At 34.2% G+C, this 22,007-nt stretch overlaps 1 protein-coding gene across 1 annotated transcript in view; it reads right to left on the bottom strand.

Annotated features, from left to right (window-relative positions):
* Positions 1-1,107: 1,107 nt before the first annotated feature.
* The window catches only part of LOC126880552 (uncharacterized), a 32,604-nt gene continuing 11,704 nt past the window's right edge, over positions 1,108-22,007 (bottom strand). The window contains exons 2-4 of the mRNA XM_050644483.1: positions 17,502-17,671; positions 13,730-13,902; positions 1,108-3,859 (exon numbers count right to left, since the gene is read on the bottom strand). Of these exons, the coding sequence (XP_050500440.1) occupies positions 3,323-3,859; positions 13,730-13,902; positions 17,502-17,661 (870 nt within the window). The 5' untranslated portion in view covers positions 17,662-17,671 and the 3' untranslated portion in view covers positions 1,108-3,322. The remainder of the gene's footprint in view (positions 3,860-13,729; positions 13,903-17,501; positions 17,672-22,007) is intronic.

Genomic DNA, 22,007 nt, shown 5'->3' with positions numbered 1-22,007 from the left:
GTAAAGCTTGTGAGAGATATGTACGAGGGAGTAACGACTAGTGTTAGGACAGGTGTGGGAGAGACTGATAAATTTCATGTGAAAGTCGGATTGCACCAAGGCTCGGTGCTTAGTCCTTATTTATTATCATTAGTTTTGGACCAGATAACAGTGAAGCTACAGGGTAACATTCCATGGTGCTTAATGTAAGCTGATGATGTCGTGTTAGTAGGAAATAGTGAAAGAGACTTAGAACAAAAACTGGAACAGTGGAGGCAAGCTCTGGAGGAAAAAGGTTTAAAACTTAGTAGGACAAAAACAGAGTATTTGGAATGTTCATTCAAAGATGGATTTACTACAAATAAAATGGTATCTCTGGATGGTGAAATCATTGCAAAAAACAATAGTTTTAAGTACCTGGGATTGGCATTACAGATCACCCAATACGAAGAATTGCTGAAGTGCAGATTCCTGGAAGCAGTAGGGGAGGAAGACCAAAGAAGACCTGGGGAGAGACGATTAGGCAGGACATGTTAAAGAGGGGATTAATATTGATATGACCCAAGATAGAATTGTGTGGAGAAATGCAATAATTAGGGAAGCCGACCCCGCATAGGGATAAGGCAAAGAGAATAATGAATGTATTATGTTTTCCATCTTTTGCGTTATTTTGCCGGTTATTAGCGTGCTCATCACTGTATATTTAAATGAAGCGCTCTCACTGTGGAGAAGAAAGTGCTCCAATATGGGCATCCCAATTGAGGACGATAGATTGTACACAATACACTTCGCTGACGACCAAGCCATTCTAGCTGAATACGAGAGTGATATAGACTATAGGCTCAGAAAACTGGAAGAGGAGTACACTAAGTGGAGCCTTACAATTAATATACAAAAAACCGAGTACTTAGTTGTAGGAGAAAAACCAGAAAGCCTGCAAATTGAAATGGTAACTATAAACCCAACCGAAACCTTCAAATACTTGGGAATCCAAATAACATCAAAATCAGGGAGTAACGACGAAATATTTTCCAGGATTGGCCAATCAAGATGAGCCACCAGACAGCAAGATGCATTTTTTGTAATGAGGTACCAGTTGCAAACAAGGAAGGTATAATAAAAATAGTACTCACTTTATACATTTATTATACTTTTCATTTATAATACAGTATGTACAAGAAGCATTAACAAAATGTCCAGTATATATATCAAAGATGTAAATTTACGTATACAAAAAAAAACATTCCAAAAAAATTCAAAAACGTATTTTTAAAAAATAACTTCCAAAAGAAAAATAAAACATTTAATAAAAATGTGATAATAAAATTAGAAAACAAAAGTATTTAACAAAAATCTAGGGCTCTATAATTTTCATATTGAGGATGATATCCAAATGCAATTTTCAATGTTTTTCACAAAAAAAACTAACTTCATATTGAAAACAAGGTTTTGGTATAAAATTGACTTAAAAGTAATGTGATTTAATGAAACATTAATTTTTTTTAATTAATAAAAGATTAATTTCACTTAGTCTGGTATTCATTGTGTAAAAATCGCTACGAACGACATCTTCATGTGCTCGAATTATTAAATAGTCCACGATGTTGTCAATAAGATGGGAAGGAAGAAAGGTCCTCACATGTCGTCTGTCATTGCCAAATATGCCATGTCTTTGTATAAAAGTTTATCCAGCGGAAACAGGTTAAGGTGATTTTGTTAAGGAAGTTGTGGCTTTCTGAGATGTAACAGTCTTTTAATGGATTATAGGTTAAGAGATGATACTATGGATCTGCCCTAGATGGTCTAAATATCCTAAGGGCTCAGTAATTGATACTGCTCCTCCTAAACCATAATCCTAACATGATTAATAACAAAATGTTTGCTTCTTTTCTATGAGTTCTTCTTCCAAAATTGGCTAGTGTATTTGGAAGGGAAGCTCAATCTATTTGGAAGGGAAGCAGTAAGGTTAAACATCTTAGACCCCAGGTTCACTTAAAATATTCTCATTAATATTTCAATCGGAATTGCACAGCTATTATGGGACTGCAAAAGAGTTATAATAAAAACCTGGGGGTTGAAACGAAGAGCTGATACAAACAGATGTAACATATGTATGAATATTGTGGTCTGTGAGCCAATCTCGTCGCTCAGGCGGGACTCAAAAATGTTCTGCAGTATCACGAAAGATGCTGTAAGGGTAGAAAAGCCCTATCGCGATAAACCCACATAAAGAAAGTCATGACGTTACGTCATTAAACCAAGTATTGAGCCAGGAAGAAAGAAATAAAGGGAAAAGGAAATATACAGAATTTTATGTTATCGTAATATAGTATTTTTACTACAAAAGCATATTACGTAGGTCAAAATTTTTGACGTAAGAGAACTGTCAAAACATTAGAATGTGACTTTTCATTATTGCCATGTTTATTATTATAAACATGGCAATAATGAAAAGTCACATTATAATGTTTAGACAGTTCTCTTAAGTCAAAAATTTTGACCTACGTAATATCGCTTTTGTAGTAAAAATACTATACAAATTTGCATTTTAACTTTTTTCTATTTGGCTCCAGTTGATATCACGCACTGAGATATTTCTAGTAAACAAACTAGGCCTAATGTGAACATTTTGAATTAATTACTTAAGTGCAACATTGGCATTTGTTCTCATACCATTATAATGTCTTCTTCTTCTTCTTCCTGCTTGTATATAGGCTTTAAAGCCTGTTTCTTCTACAATATTAGCCTCCTAAATTGTTTAAGTTATCGCACCATCTTTTTCTTGGTCTGCCAATACTTCTTCGTCCATTCAGTGACTTATCTCGTGCTATTCGTACTATCCTATCCTCTGCCATTCTACTAATGTGTTCGTTCCACTCCTGTTTCCGTTTTGTCACCCATCCATTTATGTCTTCTACATTGCATGATCTTTTTATGTTTTCGCTTCTCTCCCTATCCCACAGACTTTTCCCTGATATTCGTCGGAGTATTTTCATCTCTGTTGTTTCTAGTAGTCGTCTCGTTTTAGATGTGTCAGGTCTTGTCTCCATTCTGTCAATGTCTACCATTAGAATGTCAAGTTTGATATTTAACACAACGTTAAAAAAGTTTGGTCATAATTGTAAATTCTAATATTTCAGAAGTGGAATTAACTCTTCAATAGTAACATCATAATGAGAAATGAAGAAATTAATTGAAATGACATTTTTACTGAAAACTGAAGAAAAATGCTTAGGGAATAAAAATATCTACACTACCTATAAAACTATTCTTTGTTTTAAATGTACAAATTAAAATAACGCCGTTCCTTCTAACTAACCGTAACTTGTCGTTCTGAACCTGTTCAATATTCAACTGCCAGTCGTTCTTTCCTGGATTCTGCCCGTTCAGCTTTAGCTTGAGATAATTCGAAACTAGCTGAGTCCTGTTCTGTTTCAGCTACTAACTTCCTTAGTCTAGCAACTCTGGCTTCTCTGGCAGCTTGTTTCTCTTGCATGGCTACCATTTCTTCTTCCAAATCGTTAAGTCTGTCCTTTGAGAGTTTTGCTCTACGGGAAGCTCCACTGTCAGACTCGATAGACGCTGTAACTTCCTCCCTTCTGGCTCTGTAGGAAGTAATGTTATTCTCCAATGGCGTCCATTTGGTCAAGCTGTCTTCCTCTGGTCTGTAACTCATTTTTAAAGCGCTGCGTCGTTGGGCTACATCTTTTTCGGCCATCTTTCTTGGTAACGAGTCGTTTATGCCGACTGAATCGAGGATCTTGTCTGATCTGTCGAGTAAGCGCATCGATTTGAGGTTGTTTGAGGTGTTTTCTAGATCAGCGTCGTCTATGATAGATACTTTTTTGTTAGCTCTTAGACGTCTGATTGATGTGGCGGTCTAAAAAGAAATTATTTGGATTAATAAGCAAGACCATTTCTTTTTCTGTCGATATATTTAATACATTCAATGGATGGTTCAGTAAACATAAGGAATCATTATCTAAGTTTGATAATAATCTGTCAGTCCTTACAGTAGGGACTCTGTCATGTACTGGGTGTCCCCCAATAAGAATGGCTCTCGGCCATATCTCAGGAACCGTTTATAGTACAGCCTTGAGAGAAATATTTATAACAAAAGTTGCCTCGGGAAAAGCCTGGAAATTATTTTCATAATTGTAGGTCCACCACTAGAGGGCGTAATTGAATATCAAAAATTAAAAATCAAAATTTTACAGAATTTACCTAATGAAAGGGCACTGGAAATCCAATCATCGTATTCTTGCAATCCAAATCTTGCAATCTTGCAGTCCAAATGCAATCATCGTCTACCTTTGCAAACATGTAAGAGGTGAGGGTGAGTGGGAACCTGCTTATGAAAAAATGGCTGTAAGTCCCGTTCTGCTAAATCGAATTTTGCATACTTGGTCTTATTGAAAACACCTCTTTTTCGTCAATGTAAGTGTCTTATTTTCGAAATAGCCTAATAAGTAATATGTAAGCTAGGAGACGTTATTTAATTATTTTCAGAAATTTAGTTTTCTTTGGAAAATATTAAATACAAGTATGCATTTTTAATCCTGTATTACAAAATTAGACAAATTAGCAACATAATGCCGAAAACCGCATGTTGATACCTTTTTTCTATCTTGAGATATCTTAAGAAATGTGTAAATTTTAACATAACTTACTGTCACCGGTAAACGAGGTTAAGGAAAAGTAGTGTGCTATGGAAAAAACATTTTCCAGATGTAAACGTATATAATTAATTAAAACAACAATAAGACAAACAACACTATAAAATATAACAAAGAAATAAAAGCAACTACTTACTTAGTCTTAGTGACCGCCTAAATGTTCAAATTGTTGCCCATCATTTACTCTTTCAAGAGTAGATTGGATAGCAACAGATTTAACTGTTTTAGACTTTTATTTATGGCGACAGATTAAAGACTTTGTTTTGGCCGCTAGGCCGCTACTCGAGAAAACATTATCTAGAATCTAGAGAATACGAAACGCCATTCAAAGCATTGCGACAGCAGAAATTGAGACTGCTGTTTAATCTACTCTTGAAAGAGTAAATGCTTGCATCGAAAATGATGGGCAACCATTTGAACATTTAGGTCGTCACTAAGTAAGTATTTAGTTGCTTTTATTTCTTTGTTATATTTTATAGTGTTGTTTGTCTTATTGTTGTTTTAATTAATTATATACGTTTATATCTGGAAAATGTTCCTTTGTTTTTTCCATAGCGCACATCGTTTCCTTAACTTCGTTTACCGGTGACATTAACAGTTGTTTAAAATTTACACGTTTTTCGAGATAGAAAAAAGGTATCGACGACATGCGGTTTTCGGTATTATGTTGTTAATTTGGTCTAATTTTGTAATACAGGATTAAAAATGCATACTTATATTTAATATTCTCCAAAGAAAACTAGATTTCCGAAAATAATTAAATAACGCCTACTAGCTGGCATATTACTTATTAGGCTATTTCGCAAATAAGACTCTTACATTGGCAAAAAAGAGCTGTTTTTAACAAGACCAAGTATGCAAAATTCGATTTAGCAGAATCGGACTTACAGCCATTTTTTCATAAGAAGGTTCCCACTCACCCCCACCTCTTATTTGCAAAGTTAGACTTAAACTTGTGAAATCAAATATGCGCAGAATTTTATGAAGAATATGATGATTTGTTTTTTAGTGCCCTTTCATTAGGTAAATTCTGTAGTTTTGATTTTTTAATTTTTGATATTCAATTACGCCCTCTAGCGGTGGACCTACAATTATGAAAATAATTTCCAGGCTCTTCCCGAGGCAACTTTTGTTATAAATACTTTTTTCTCAAAGCTGTACTATAAACGGTTCCTGAGGTATGGCCGAGAGCCATTCTTATTGGGACACCCGATACGAGGATGTAAGAGGTGCCGGATTATAATTCATTTTGGTTATAGTGGTAGTGGAAAATGAGGAAAAAAGGCCCAACTAAAAAAATGGATAGACGCGGACTCGAAATAAACAGCGACCATTATCTGCTGGTAGCAATAATAAAAGAAGAAATAAAAATAACGAAAGAAACAGAAAATAAAATTGGCATAATAAAATAATAGAAAACGATAAAATCATACCGATTGAAATAATAGCCAAGAAATACGCTGAAGCAAATAATGATGGAATAGAAATAAGTGCAAATAAAAGTAACAGTAAAAACAAAGTGACTTTATTCTCCTGTAGCAGATTGCCACATTGTTGCATTCTCTTAAAAAATTTAGTTTATATATTTTACAAATAAATTACTCAACTAACTATGTATAATAGAAAATTTAAGCATACTAACCTTTTTTCATGTAAAACAGTTAAACCACAAATAAAGCAAAAGTAGCGTAATTACCCAAAATTGAAGTTCAAATATAGAAATAGTACAGAAAGCTAAGGAAAACCAGCACAGATCTTCATTTTTGTACTGCTCCAACCCATGCTGTTTTTCTCGTCAGTTTTTTGGTTTTTTGTTTTTGGTAAGTAAAATGAAACGGCTGAAAAATATATGAAGATCTTTAAAAGCTAACCTTGTTATGCTTTCAAACTTAGTTAATGTATGTAGTAACTCATATAATCCTCTTTGTCCTACTGGGTTAGTTTAGGTAAGGTTTTCAATATGAATGGGCACTTAGCATCATTCACTCATAGACTCATCCCTAAGTTAAAGTTGTTCTTGCAACTCGGCCTTTTTAAAGTCTATTAAGACTTTTCGACGAAGTCGTATGGCTTGAGGTAATAATACTTGAATATATTGAGCCTGATCCTATCTAATCCTGGGCAGTTGCTCAGAAACTGTTTCGCCCTCTCATCTTCAGGCTTACAAAATCTGCTTTTCACACTGTCCAATTTTCTTCATTTATTTGGAGATCATCCCTATTCATATTTAATAGATCTTTGGATTTCTTCTTCGAAAGTTCATCATCTATAAAAGTCTTCAAATGTTTAAGATCCACTTTTTCGTACCGTTTTGTCCATTCCACACAGTCCGATATCGTTCTTTTGCCTGTGGGATGGGAACGGAAAAGGTCCTGGGCCTATCAATGTTTCTTTTGGCCCTTCCTGGTAAGTAAGTCCGCTTTTTCGTTTCCTTCAATACCAGTTTGTCCAGACACCCGGTGTAAACTTACTAAGTTACTTTACTCTTAACTTTTTTTGATTCTTCGAACCAGACTCTGTGGCAGCTGATACAGAAGAATATATACCTTTAGTTCCAAACAATTTAAAACGAAAATAGCCTGAATTAATAAATATTATTGATACAGTGTTTTGCGATTATCTCAATAACATCTTGTATCGCATCCAATTGAACCCATATCGGCAACGTTAAGAATAACATAAAACAGCAAATGCCTACTACAAATTGTAAGATATAAAAAGTTAGTAGAAGTGTGTCAGTCTAAATAGTAAAGTTGTCAAACCTATTCGTATTTAACTTTTACTTTAGAATGAACGTAGGTTGAACTCAAAATGTAAATTTCTATTTTTATAAATACTTATACAGGGTGTCCAGAAACTCTACCGACAAACGAAGACAGGAGATTCACCTTTTACATTCACATTTTAACCCAATTCACCTAGTCCGAAAATGCTTCCTAAGTGAGCTAGAGCTCTTTGAAGATGGCGTCATGTAATTAGTTTTTCTTAAATACCTCCAGAACGCTTCTATTTAGAAAAACTAAAATTGGAATGCGTATTTAATTTCCATAAATGAATCGATTCCATCCATTGCGAATTTCTAGTACCGGTCATAGGCGTCCGTTTTGGGCAGGGCAACGGTTATTTTATCGCCTAACTTTTTTGTCTTTAATTTTTAAGCATTTTTGACTCTGAATTATTAAATTGTGAGGTATTCTAGTACTAAAAGGGACTCCTACTTTAAGTCGATAGGATACACCGTTTTCTAGAAAAATCGATTTGGAAATTTTTCGTTCTTTGAATTAAAAAAAAAAGTTTAAAAAAAACTATTTAGAAAAATGAAAACTGGTACATTTATTTACATTCCAGAGATTAATCGATTTCATTAATGGCGAATTTCTAGTACCGGTCATAGGCGTTCGTTTTGGGTAGGTCAACAGTTATTTTATAGCATAACTTTATTGTCTTTAATTTTTAAATATTTTTGACACTAGATTATTCAATTATGATATATTCGAGTACGAAAAGTTACTCTTGCTTTAAGTTGGTAAAATACATCCTTTTTTTTTAATTTTTTTCAATTTTTTTTTTCAAATTCCCAAAACTAAAAACTTTCAAATCGATTTTTCTAGAAAACGGTGTGTCCTACCGACTTAAAGTAAGAGCACCTTTTAGTACTAGAATACCTCACAATTTAATAATCCAGTATCAAAAATGCTTAAAAGTTGAAGACAAAAAAGTTATGCGATAAAATAACCGTTGCCCTACCCAAAACGAACGCCTATGACCGGTACTAGAAATTTGCAATAGATGGAAACGATTCATTTCTGGAAAGTAAATATGTATACAAATTTTCATTTTTCTCAATAGAAGCGTTCTAGAGGTATTTAAGAAAAACTAATTACATGGCGCCATCTTCAAAGAGCTCTAGCTCCCTTAGGAAGCATTTTCGGACTAGGTGAATTGGGTTAAAATGTCTTAAAATTATCTGAGGAATCTCCTGTCTTCGTTTGTCGGTAGAGTTTCTGGACACCCTGTAATCATACACTTAAAGCCTTGTTTAGCACAGATGATTAGAGAAAAAGACATGATCATATAATAGTATTTAGAATGAGAAATACAAAGGTTTATTTAGACAAAAGAAACTGCTAATCACCTTATAGTTTATTTAGGCGTTGATTTTATACTTACAATAGAAAAGACACAGAGGACGAGAATACTTCGTTATAAATAATATTACTATAACCTCTGCTTGGCAGCAGTCGAAAAAAAAGATCCGTGATTTTGGTTCTCCCTAGCTGACGTTTATTGCACAAGAGGTTTTGAGGGAGAATCATCTTCGACATAGCCCATTATTTTGAAAGTATTAACATTTAAAATTTGAAAGTTATAGCCGTAGTTAGGTGTAATAGCTGCATATTCCTTTTTGGGACTAGATCAATATAGTAATTTTTTAAAACTTATTTATTGGCTTTTACATAGGTATATTTTTTTAATAAACAACACAAATAAATGCCTCACAATATACCGGGTGTTAAATCGTCAACGGGCCATAGAAGACTCAATGGGAAACTTTTAACTGTTGAATTTCTGATACTATTTTAAATCAATAGTCATGAGAAACTATTTATAGAGGACTGAAATATGCATTGAAAACAAATGTTAAAGTTCAGTTGTTCTACGAATTAAACACATTCCAAAATTTTGTAAAACTATAATACAGTGTATTGTTGTAAAAGTTAGGCTACACATAGGGCAGGATGTGTACAGGTTGCGTTCGGTTACAATAAAGTTAGATATTTAAAATTGTTATTGTTGTTATTATCTGATATTATCTTATTGTTATTATCTAACTTCATTGTGACCGAACGCAACCGCTTATGAACATTCTGCACTACGTATGGCCTAACTTTTACAACTATACTCTGTCAAATGTATATTTGGAGAATAACTTAACATTTGTTTTCAATACAGATTTTAGTCCTCTACAAATAGTCTGTCATGACTTTTGATGTAAAATAATAATTAGGGATACAGGAATTCAATTGTTTAGAATTTCCAATCGAGTTTCCTATGGCCCGTTTCACGATTCACCACTTGGTATATACTTTTTAAATTGCTTGATGTAGCCAAATCTTAAGTCCTCATGAAACACAGGGGGTTAGATGAATAAAAAGTCTTTTTTCGCTTTTAGTGACAACGATTTAATGTCCTCAATTATAATATCGTTGATGATGTGATGACAAAGCAACAAATAAATGATCATATAAATAAAACATACAAAAATCATAAAGTGTCGGTGTAAGTGTGGGTATTTAAAATTTTTGTCGCTGTATTATAATTTTAAAAAATATTATCAAAATATTTATTATTTGTTGTATACTTAATTGTTGTGCCTCATATGCTGAGGTACAACAATTTGGGAGTTAGTTGTTTGAGAGTTATCGTACAGAAATTATAATGGGTATATAATACTACAGTTATTTTTAATAGGAAGGTAGATAGAGTTTTAAATGAAGGAATCTTGAGAAAGTTTTCAAAAAATGTTCCAATTGTCAAAAACCGGGGCATTTGAAAAATGCAATGTTAAATAAAAAGTTTCAAGCCTGCTTGACGATAGAAAGAGGCTCGTGCGGAAGGAAGAATTAATGGACGAGCCAGTTTATTGATTATCCACACGGAAACCACCCATTTTATTTTGAAGTGACTTAGTACATACCTGTGAAACTGGCACCAAATAGCTCAAGACAGACAAATATGGAAAACACAAGGGGAGGCCTACTAAGATGCTGCTAAAGAAGAAGAGTACATACTTGTAGGCTTAAAATTCCCTGTAGGACTCACAGTGCCACTACAGCAAGTGAAGAAAGGATGGATCTTTGGATGAATATCAGTAGTAGTAGAATGTTTTTATTGCCACACACTCATTTTGTCGCAATGACTTTGGTTCACCTAAGGTTAGGAAAGTACTTTTGCCTTAAACTGCAACCCCAAAGAAAGTTAAGATAATATTTGAGTTTATTTTTAGGCTCCTATTTTTGACATTTTTTACAACAAAAACAGAGACACAAATTTTAAACTTTTTAACTGTGGCCACGTGTAGTAGATTGATCTTAAATATAGTCTGAAGGCGAATAATAATTAAACACAAATAAAATGAAAGAACGTTATACAACAACATATAAGCTCGTGAAAAAGTTATTTAATAATAAAAAAAGTGTAGTCATGCACAGAATCAACCGATATGTGTGGGCAATGAATTTATGTTCTCAAAACCTATTTTTAAATATAACACTAACAGAAAACAGAGAATTTCACGTTTCTGAAAATGAAAAACTAAAACTTTTGTAGTTTTAATGGTGTTTTATACTATAGGATTAATAAGTTTGGTAATAAACGCATTTTGATGTATCTAAAAATAACAATCGTTTTGAATGCTGTGATGTTATGGTTTATTTTTGACTTTTTAGAGTTTTTATTATTGTTTTTTTTTAATAATTGGATCAATCAGTTTTTGCAATGTTTGAAGTAGGTAGGTACCAATAATAGCGAAGTATTAAGAGATATTAACATACACTTATATAATAAGCAGACAATCAAACACATGAAATACAAAACAATGGGTCTGATATGGTTTACATACCAATGTGTTTTCTCCCTATGAACTTATGAAGCAGATACTTTTTGAAGAGCCATGGAACGTGCAATCCTGGGCGTGATCCTTCGAGAACAAATCAGGCAAAGATCAGGCGTTCAAGGCATCATGGAAAGAATCACGACACTTAAGTAAAACTGGATAGGACACTTAGCTAGAACACAAGATGGACGGAGGACAAGACCAATCATGGAATGGAGGCCCATAAACTATAAAAGAAGTCGAGGACGGTCACCAACTAGATGAACCGATGAATCTCCAATATGAATCTCCAATGAATCTACAATCTCCAGTATGAATATTGTGTGAAGACCAGCTGCATGTCACTAATGTCACTGATTTTTTTATCAACTGATTAGTGGTGAGGGAGTGTCTAAAAAGCCTTTAGGCTCTAACGAAATTCATTTTCCTAATAACAGTTTTACTAAAGAAAAATCTTGTAGCACCAGCAGATTGTATCTACGCAGAGCTAGCCTGACTGGGTTAATTTTCTGTAGAATTAGGATGAAGATGATTTAGATGAGGTAGATTTTTGTGCTAGACTTCTTAGAGTATCTTCAGGAAATGGTATCCTGGGTTGCAATTTTTCTTTCTTCTTTGTCTGTTTAGCAGGGGGCCCCCTACCGGGAGGCCTGGGGAATTTACCCCCGCGCAAGGGGGGTCCGGAAAAATGTTTGATATTTAACCCCTTGAAAGCACACTCTCTTCTTTCTTTTTTTTTTTCAGCATGTCCTGCAATAACTATAAAATTAGCAGCGCTAATAATTACAGCTTCATCTGTATCTGACATTGCGGACGGATTATCAACGAATGCGTTCGTTCGCTACAATGTAAATAGTCTTACTTTGTACCGAACGAATAATCAAGCAAACACCTACGAATTCGTTCGTTCGTTTGTGTTCACTTTGATTTTAAAGCACCTTAGGGTGCCTTAAGCTACTGCCGTATAAGCCAAGCACACTCAGTGAAGCTGGTCAGTGTACTGGTGGGACTGATCCTAATGTGCTCATTTTATCTTATGTATACCTTACTTTTCAATATTTGGTTCCTTTCATGTACCAAGATGTGGTCTGGGGTAAATTGATTAAGACAAAGTTGGTGGGACCTATTGTCCCTATTCCGGTTGCATTTTAGTTTTTATTTCGCCAAAATAACTAATTTCCTCAGTCACAATTTATATGTTTACGAAAGGTCTCGGGGGCCCCAGCTTAGCTCGGGCCCCCCTCTTCCAATGGCATTTTAGGTTTTATTACGCCGAAATAACTAATTTCTTAAGTAATAATTTAAATTTTTATGTTAAGGTCTCGGGGGGTCGCAGCTTAGCTCAGGCCTCAGGGGCCCTGTTCTGTTCCAATTGCATTTTAGTCTAAAAGACTAATTTCCCCAGTGAAAAATTAAAACTATGTTGCGGTCTTTTTAAAATTGTGTCATTTGAAAATATTTCGTTGGGATCGGCTTTTACAATACATATTTTTATTTTCCTTGTTAAAATCTATGCACGGGGCCCCCTTGATCGGGGGCCCAGGGGCACTGCCCCGAATTGCCCCAATGGTAGTTACGGCCCTGCTGTTTAGGTTGACTGTGTGAATTGTTAGATGGGCTTGTTCTTCTGTGGCGGTTAGAAAGCGAAGATGAGGGACGGGTAAGAAAAAAAAGGAAAGCAGATTCTGGGGCTATGACTTTATAAAGCCTCTTCAGAGAATACTATTTTGGATTGCATTGTTCTTCTTTTTTTTTCTGAAGTTCTTGACAGAGCTTGTTCTTCACAGAAGATCATCAGCATACAACGGCAGAAACTAGTAATAAACTTTATCTGGGGTAATGCAAGCATAATACAATCATTAATAGTGAAAGGACCAATTGAGAAAATCTTATATAGGTAAGGCAGTATAACACACACTAACTTAGCAGCAATACTAAAAATCAGGAGTTTATGATGTTACTGTCTTGAAGATTTAAAATAAAAAGTTCATTTTCAGAAACGTTGATGATATTTACATAAGTTATACTTTACTTTTTTACATGTTTATATACAAAATGCATGTATTTTATATTAAAATGCTTTATTTTTAGTCAAACTTATATTTTTTCCGTAATTTTTTTTATAATGATTGAATTTGGAATGTACTGTTAAATTTGTAACTTCTCTGTAGTGATTGTGCAACTTATGTAAATTCCATATACAGTACGTTCAGTTTTCGATTAGATAAAGGCGATTGAAGGAAGTGCTAAAGTCAGCAACATCGCTTAGTCCACTATCGTTGTTTAATCGCCGAATGACGGCGGAGGACGGAGCGACGGAGTTAGAATCGGCGAGAGGGAAGTGACAACTTCGACGGTGCACTGTGTTGCCATTTATAGGCCATATATCTAATTTAAAACTAAACATGCTGTATTTTCAAGTAAAATATCCGTAAATTTACGCAAAATATCGGCGCACCTCATCGCTGATGTCATTGTCCATAGAATCTGCCAGAAGGGCGCTGGCTCTATTGAAACGGGCAGTCCTTGCATCGAACGCATTTTCTTCTCTGATGTGTTTTTCGGCTCTTCTCCTTGAATATTCTAGGTCTTCGTCAGCGAAGATTCTGGCATGGCGTTCGGCAATGGATTCTATAACAAAAATAAACTAATGTACGAATCCGTAAAAGAAAAATAATATCACTGTATGTAGGAGGCAAAGGTAAACTGAACAGACAAAATATACAACATCACAGACAAGATATACACGAGAAGAAAAGAGGAAAATCGTTAAAAGAAATAAAAATTCATCAAGAGACAAGAAAAAATGGAAGGAATGGAAAAAATAGTGTACAAGTTGGTGTACAAGTACAATAGGAGGAACTACATCAAATCTTTTCCACGCGGGGAGCAAAGATGATTATCAAGATCACAGCCAAGATATACACGAGAAGAAAAGAGGAAAATCGTTAAAAGAATTCGGAAAGAAATTCATCAAGAGACAAGAAAAAATGGAAGGTTTGTTGTCTATAGCACGTTTATATAATATCTGTAGTAGGTATTAGATATCAGTAATTCTGTCAGAAGGTCTCCAAGTCCCCGTATTCACGAGGTAGGAGAGGAAATGGGCATTAAAATAAACTCAAACAAAACCAAATTTTTAGTTTTTAGTCGTGACTCACATGCAGATGCAGAGCTTCAATTAAATAGAGTCCAAGTTGAGAAAGTTCACAAAATGACATATTTGGCAACTGTGATAACGGACCAACTAGATCCAGACATAGAAATAAAACGTAAAATAGCAATGACTTAAAAGTACTTTTAGAAAATGAAGTCATTGCTTTGCAATAATCATCTCAGTTTAGAACTAAGACAAAGAATTGAAGCATTGGAAGTGTGGATTTCATAGAGAGATGCTGAAGATACCTTGGACAGTAAGAAAAACTATTGAAGAAGTACTAACAGGGGTGTAACAGAGGCCCCCGCAGCATGAAGCTTGCGGCGGCCCCCAATATGTCAGCGGCCCCATCTTGTCGTCTAATAAATATATGTAAAAATGTGTTATTGCTATATTATTGAAAATGTATAATGAATCAATTACAGTATTAAAAATGAAGTTGCCCATCAGATAGATACAATGTATCGTATGTATGTATTGTATGTATTAATAAAATTGTAGATATATTCGCTGATAGTAGTGCACGAAGAAAATTGTTCATCTCATAGCATAATACTATGTAATAATGTAGTCGTTTATTAATGTTCTTTCTATTTTATTCTATACCAATAAAGATGAAAAATGTAAGTTGTCCTAAACAGTGCATGAATACACTAACAGCCCAGTAAATGACTGTTTTGGAGTGTAATTATCAGCGTCACGACGTATTTGCCAGGCAATTTGAATTTAGATTCTACTTATCCTCCACTTCAAAAAGTTGGAGTTGTGCGGTTGGTTGCTTTTACTTGGGGATGAAAGTCACCCCTTCTCTGGGGTGAAAAATATACGTTTAAAATATGTCCGGAAATTGGATAAATTGGCTAATTATAAGCAGCTTTTGTTCTATAGAGCTTCTTTATCTAAGTCAATTCTTTTCAAGTGACTTGCGCGTGCAAATGTTTATTTTTCAACAAAAAACCACGTGTTCAGGCGATTTTTCGCAAATAACTCAAAAAAGTATTTTATCGAATTAAATATTATCGAAAAATTATCGAAAAAATATTTTTAGCAAAAATGTAGCTTATAAAAAACAAAAAAAAATGGTGCACCTATTCATGAAGTCTATCGACACAGTAAAAGTTAGCTCATGCAAATATTCGTTCAATTTCAAATCGAATATTTCAACGTGAAATAACCAACAAACGAATCATTTTTCGGGAAAAACTCATTGAAACTTTTTTTAATGTTTAAAAATGAGCTTCATTTCTATTTGTTATAGTATTTTTATCGCATTTTATAGCAAGCTTCTAGCATCAAAACTAAGCAAGTTACGCTCAAAGTTCGAGGGGGCTTAGAGAGCCCCCCCCCTCGAGAATTTACAATAATATAAATTTAAAATTTACAGTTCAAATGATTTTGTTTTAAACACATATCTCTCTTCCTATGAGAAAAATGTTTTTATCTTTGTGCCGAACGGTAGTGAAGATTGTGCTGAACGAGGTAAAGTGTGAGGTAACCTAAGCTATGCATATATCATAAAAAAAGTTCATGCCCCCTCACCCCCCGAAAATCGGTCTTGGATCCGGCCTGTATTAATGATACGAAAAATATCAAACAGTAAAGAAATGTAGGTTTTGCTCTTTTATAAATATTTTAGTTTTATTTTGTTTTCCTGGAAAACAAAAATTGTTTAAAATATGGCTGTTCACAATTTGCATACATTCGTAATTAGTGATTCGTTAGAGCCCTTTCAAATAAAACCCATTCAAAAATAAGCACTTTGAATCGGTGAAACTTAAAGGTCATTAAAAAAAAGTTAAGTAATTTTTAAAGCGGTAATGATTAGTTTCATTTGAGGTGCTAAATAGGGGGAGATTTTCACAATTTTTGTTTATCAAAAAAGATTTTAAGTGTATTTTGAGCGTACCTAACTCGCTTAGAAATTTTTATAAAAAGTAAAAATACCTAAAACTTATTTTAAACACTAAAAATTTTTAATGAGTTTTCCCCGAAAAGTGCTTCATTTTTTGGCTATTTCATGTTGAAATATTCGATTTGAAATTTGACAAATAAGAACAATTCTTCATGAGCTACAAATTTGCATTTACTTGGTCGATAGATTTCATTTTCGTACAAGCTACATTTTTGCTACTTACTTACGAATAGGTACTTTTTGAGTTATATGCGAAAACCCGCCTGAAAAGGTGGTTTTTTCTTGAACAATGTTAAACATTTTCACTAGTAAATAACTCGAAAAGTAGTATTGACTGAACCACTTCGGTGGTGACATTGATTATTTCATTCATAGGAGATTCTGACCAATAGAAAGCTACAGAAATCTGAATTAAATCGATAATTTTTGATAATCTCCCGTCGTTAAGTATATTACGTCAGATGCTCTTCGTTGCTACGAAAAAATACATTCAGTGACATTAATGACAATTAATGTTTTAAAAATTATAAAAGTGATGACTTTCAATCGTCAAATATTTATAAAAACTGTGTGTTTAATGGTACTTACATAAATAAATTACAATAAAATTTTGGTTTTGAACAGTTTTATTCATGAAATAATCGCAACAAATTGCACTCGACCTCTGAAATTAATATAGAATTTCAGAGCTCTTGTGCAATTACTACTGAAAATTACACGATATCGCCGTATTCTACGTTCATTTACTGTGCTATAACACATATAAGTTTTTGTGACTTTTCCAATTCTGCGGGGGGGGGGGGGCGCCGACAGATTTTGTTACGCCACTGGAGGGTCAACAAAGATAGAGAACTGCTAAAGACTGTTAAACACCGAAAAATGTATTATCTGGGACATAATATATTGAGAAGAAATCAATATAACATATTACAACTGATCGTTTAAGGCAAAATAGAGGGCTGTAGAGGTGTAGGAAGAAAACAAGTTTCTTGGTTAAAAACATTCGTGAATGGACTCGGAGATATCAAATGCAGGACAATTATTCCATATTGCAGAAGATCGAGACCTTCGCAATGGTAATCGTCAACGTCAGATAATTCTGATGTAGCACGTGAAGAAGAAGAGTATAATGTTATGTAATGTTATAATGTTATGATTTACCTGCAACTGGTGATGGCTGACGTGGTGGAGACAGTGATCTGCCTGAATATTTCCTGTCTAGTCTGTCTAAGGCACCCTTGTAGTAACTTTCTCCAATATTGTAGTTGGCATCATATAATTTGGTTCTGGGTCTACTAAGGACGGTACGTTTGGAAGTCATTTTTATGTTTCTGAAGCAATAGAAAAAATATAAAACATTTACCTGCCTAATATTGTGTCATGTATTGACCTCATGTCTGACGCATGAATTGTAATTCATGCGTCAAACATAATGAGATCAGCCTTCTGGGTCTAGTCTCTAGCCATGCGCAATGGACTTAAATATTAATTTTCTATGGTAAGTGCTTTAGAAGGAAAGAAATGGCTTAAATAATTTATGTTGAGGCATCCGCAACTATCTTTCGAAACCCATAGGGAATTTTAGCAGCAAGGGTAAAGGATTTTACTGAAGAAAATGTTCAGGCATTCTTCAACTTATTTGAAAGCGTTTTGCCTAAAATCATTTATTAGTTTGTATCGCTGACATAGTTTTGTAAATGTAGTAAGCAACCGGACCTGGGTCAACTTTAAAGGTGTTAAGTTAGACAATAAATTAAAATGTACAATCCATCTTTCTTTCGGATAGTAAACACGGAAAATCAGTCAAGATATTGCAACGGGAGCTTGACACTACTACACTCCTGGACTAGTGTGCTAGTGTGCATCGACACTAACTACCTGAAAGAGGGTTAAAGATGCAGTTAGTCTAGTCGCAATATAGGGGGTGCCGTGGGCACTTTTAGGTCGCCGCGGTTTGATGGTGGAATTATAGGTTTTTTGGGTCGTTGAATCCAATGGAAGTTGCCGTGAAGCCCAAATGTGGTACGTTTAATTGTTATTAACAAATTATGGTAAAGTTAGGTGTTTTTCAGGAATTATTAGAAGCCCTGTAAACAAATTCGCCGGAAAGCTCGAAATGCGCTATTTACAGCAAGTTTGTAGTCTTTTTCATAGTATTTTTATACGCTAAATCGATTGTCACTATGATTTGTTTTTTAACCAAGAGGAGTGATTCAAATTTACCGCGCTGTATTGCTCGTTTGTAATTGGTCCAACCGCAGGCAAGTTTACTCCACTGTTATAAAATTTTGACACTAATGACATTTATCAAATTTTGACACTAGTGACATTTCATAGGTTAATTAAGTTATATCGGCGATTTTTGTGTTTTCTGTGTTATTCCTTTAATTTTTAGATTTTCAGTCTGCAAAAAGCAGTTGTTTTTGGAACTCTATAGCGACGTATTAATTTAATATAATATTTATGGATTACCGTTGAGGGCCGACTAGATCAACCAAAAAAGAAGATGTATTTGGTTATTATTCTAGTGACTTTCTTGGGTGTGAATCTGTCTTTTTAGTTTACTCCTGGTTAAAAAATAAACTATAGTCGTGATAGCTTAAACCACGTTCCGAGTTTGTTATTAATAAATTATTGCAAAAATAACGGTTTATAGTACGTTCACTCACGGTTTTTGTTCTAAATGCTAAAAAACCACTTGGATTGACATGAAATTTGGCATACACGTAGCTAACATGTCAAACAAAACAAGTGCTATTGTGCCGATGTCTAGTTTTACACTGGGGGGTGAGTTTCACCCCTTTTTGGGGGTTGAAAAAAGAAACCTTTAAAATAAGTCTAGAAGTAGATAAACTGATTAATTCTAAGCAACTTTTGTTCTATACAGTTTTTTCACTAAGTCAATACTTTTCGAGTTATTTGGTTTTATTGTTGAAAAATGAACATATTCACTCGCAAATACCTCGAAAAGTATTGACTTAGTGAAAAAACTGTACAAAAACAAAAGTTGCTTCGAATTAATCAGTTTATCCAATTCTGGACTTATTTTAAAGGTCTCTTTTTTCACCCCGAAACGGGGTGAATCTCACCCACAGGGTAAAAGCACACATCGGTACAATATCACTTGTCTTGTTTTACATGTTAGCTACGTGCATGCCAAATTTCATGTCATTTCAAGGTTTTTTTTTTTAATTTAGAGCAAAAACCGTGAGTAAACGTACTATAAACCGTTATTTTTGCAATAATTTATTAATAACAAAGTCTGAACATGGTTTAAGCTATCACGACTAGTGACAATCGATTTAGCGTATAAAAATACTATGAAAAAGACTACAAACTTGCTGTAAATAGCGCATTTCGAGCTTTTCGGCGAATAAACAATTATTTTGTTTTTAACAAAATAAGAACACATTTTGAGTAATCGCGACTAGTCGCATTCGATTCAGCGACCAAAAATATACCAGAGAAGACCTTACACTATCAATTTATTTACAGGGCTTTTAATAATTCCTGAAAAACTCCTAATTTTACCATAATTTGTTAATAACAATTAAACGCACCACATTTGACCTTGCAGACCACTTCCATTGGATTCAGCGACCCAAAAAACCTATAATACCACCATCAAATCGCGGCGACCTAAAAGTGCCCACGGGACCCCCTATGTTGCGACTAGACTAAGTTATCGCCGGAAAAATCCGAAAAGATCTCCCCGACAAAAATGCCATACGATATTATTATTATTCATCATCAAGGCTTTTATCATTCCGGATGGAATGTTTGACGCTCTTACTTAGATCTCTGTGATTCGCTTATTGCGGTGAATCACTCCACATTCTTCTTCTGTATTGTCAAAGTTTGTTGTATGACTTGGCTTACGTTACAATTTTCTTCCACTCATTTCGATGTGTGCATAGTTTCCTCCAGTTTCTAACTTTCAGAATTTTGATGTGTCTCATTACCTGGTCTTCCATCTCTCTCTGTGTCTTCCCCTCGGTCTTCCAGTTTCTGGCTTCTATATAGTGATCTTCTTAATCAGTAGGTTGTTTTTCCTTCTCTCTGTGTATCCCAGCCATCCTAGTATTTAATAAATCTAACTATCTTCTCTCTTCATTATGTATCAGTGGGTAAAATTTTTGTAGTTATGGATGATAACGCCCGCCCACTTAGAACCCAAGCGGTTAATGACTATCTTGAGATAGAATTGCATTCGCCGTTGAGGTGGCCTGCGATTTCTCCAGACATGAACCCCATTGAGCCTGTATGGGATGTATTCTCCAGAACTGTTTTGCCCGAAGGAATCCTCCTAGAACCTATCATGAACTTACAATTGCCTGTATAGAAGAATGGGAGAATCTGCCACAGGAAATGATTGATCTACTTGTTAGCAGTAGGTATTAGAGCTCGAATTAAGGCCTGCATACAGGGTGTTTCATGTGCCATTGTCCATATAGTAACTGGAGAAACCTTAGCACAAAATACGAATATTTAACCTAAAACTATTAAATAAAATGTGGTTCCTTACTGAGTTACAGGGTGTTTTATCTAAAAATTTAAAAACTAGTTTTGCTCAGCATTTTAAAACTATTCGACGTATTTTTTTCATACTTGGCAGAAAGTGCGACTACTAGACACCCTACTAAATTATGATAAACAAACGTTTCTATAGTGAATGGTTGACGATTCTCAAATTCTAAGCCACTGGAGGAATTACTATTTTAGTGCCATTTTTATATTCTCCAATACTTTCTACGTAAATAATATACTCTTCATTGGTAACGATAAAGTCATTAGTTTTCAAGATATTTGAAGTTAAATATGAAACGGTACTGTTATTTGATTAATTTATGATATGATTCATAATATGATTAAAATTTAAAAATGATTTGTATTGTACCCTCGGAGATCGCTGGGAAAATTTCCACTCAAAATAACAAAATTCAGTTTGGCAACACTGTGTGAATATTGATAGTAACATATCATTTTTAAGATAAACACAACTGTAATTTAGTCCAAACAAATTAATATATTTTTTTTGCCAACAAAAATGAGATTTTTCAACCAAATAATGTTTCAAATATGATATGCAAAATAATTTTTAATTGGGTTCTGCTAATGGGCTTGCTTTTTTTGTCATTAAAGTAAAAAAACTTTAAACTTCACTCATTAAATCATTATTTTCCGGTTATCGTCTTAATCATTTTAACTGTACTAATATCCGTCGAGTAATTCTGAATGATTAATAGGTTGTTAAAACATTTTATCTGTAGCGACTTCTGGAATGTCTTAAAAATATCGAATTTCATTGATAAAATGCACATATCCCACCGATCTTCGCTTCGACATACCCAGTACTTTAAAACTATTTGGCGTACCCTTATCATACTTGGCAGAAAGTGTAGGTACTGTACACCCTACTAAACTAAGATAAACAAACGTTTCTAGCTGCTACTACCAGAGGCGTACGACAGGGGATAGTGGCTGGTTGACCCTTCCCAAATTCTACGCCACTGACGAAATTGCTATTTTAGTGTAATTTTTTTGATTTTGCAATACTTTTTATGTAAATAATATACTTTTCATTCGTAACGATAAAATGATTAGTTTTCGAGATATTTGAAATTAAAAATGAAGCGACACAATACTTTAATCAAAATAATCGTGTCG

The sequence above is a fragment of the Diabrotica virgifera genome, chromosome 2 (genome assembly GCF_917563875.1).
Source record: "Diabrotica virgifera virgifera chromosome 2, PGI_DIABVI_V3a".
NCBI classification, from domain to species: domain Eukaryota; kingdom Metazoa; phylum Arthropoda; class Insecta; order Coleoptera; family Chrysomelidae; genus Diabrotica; species Diabrotica virgifera.
Note: the sequence above shows the minus strand (reverse complement) of the source record. Positions and strands in the feature narration are given on the sequence as shown.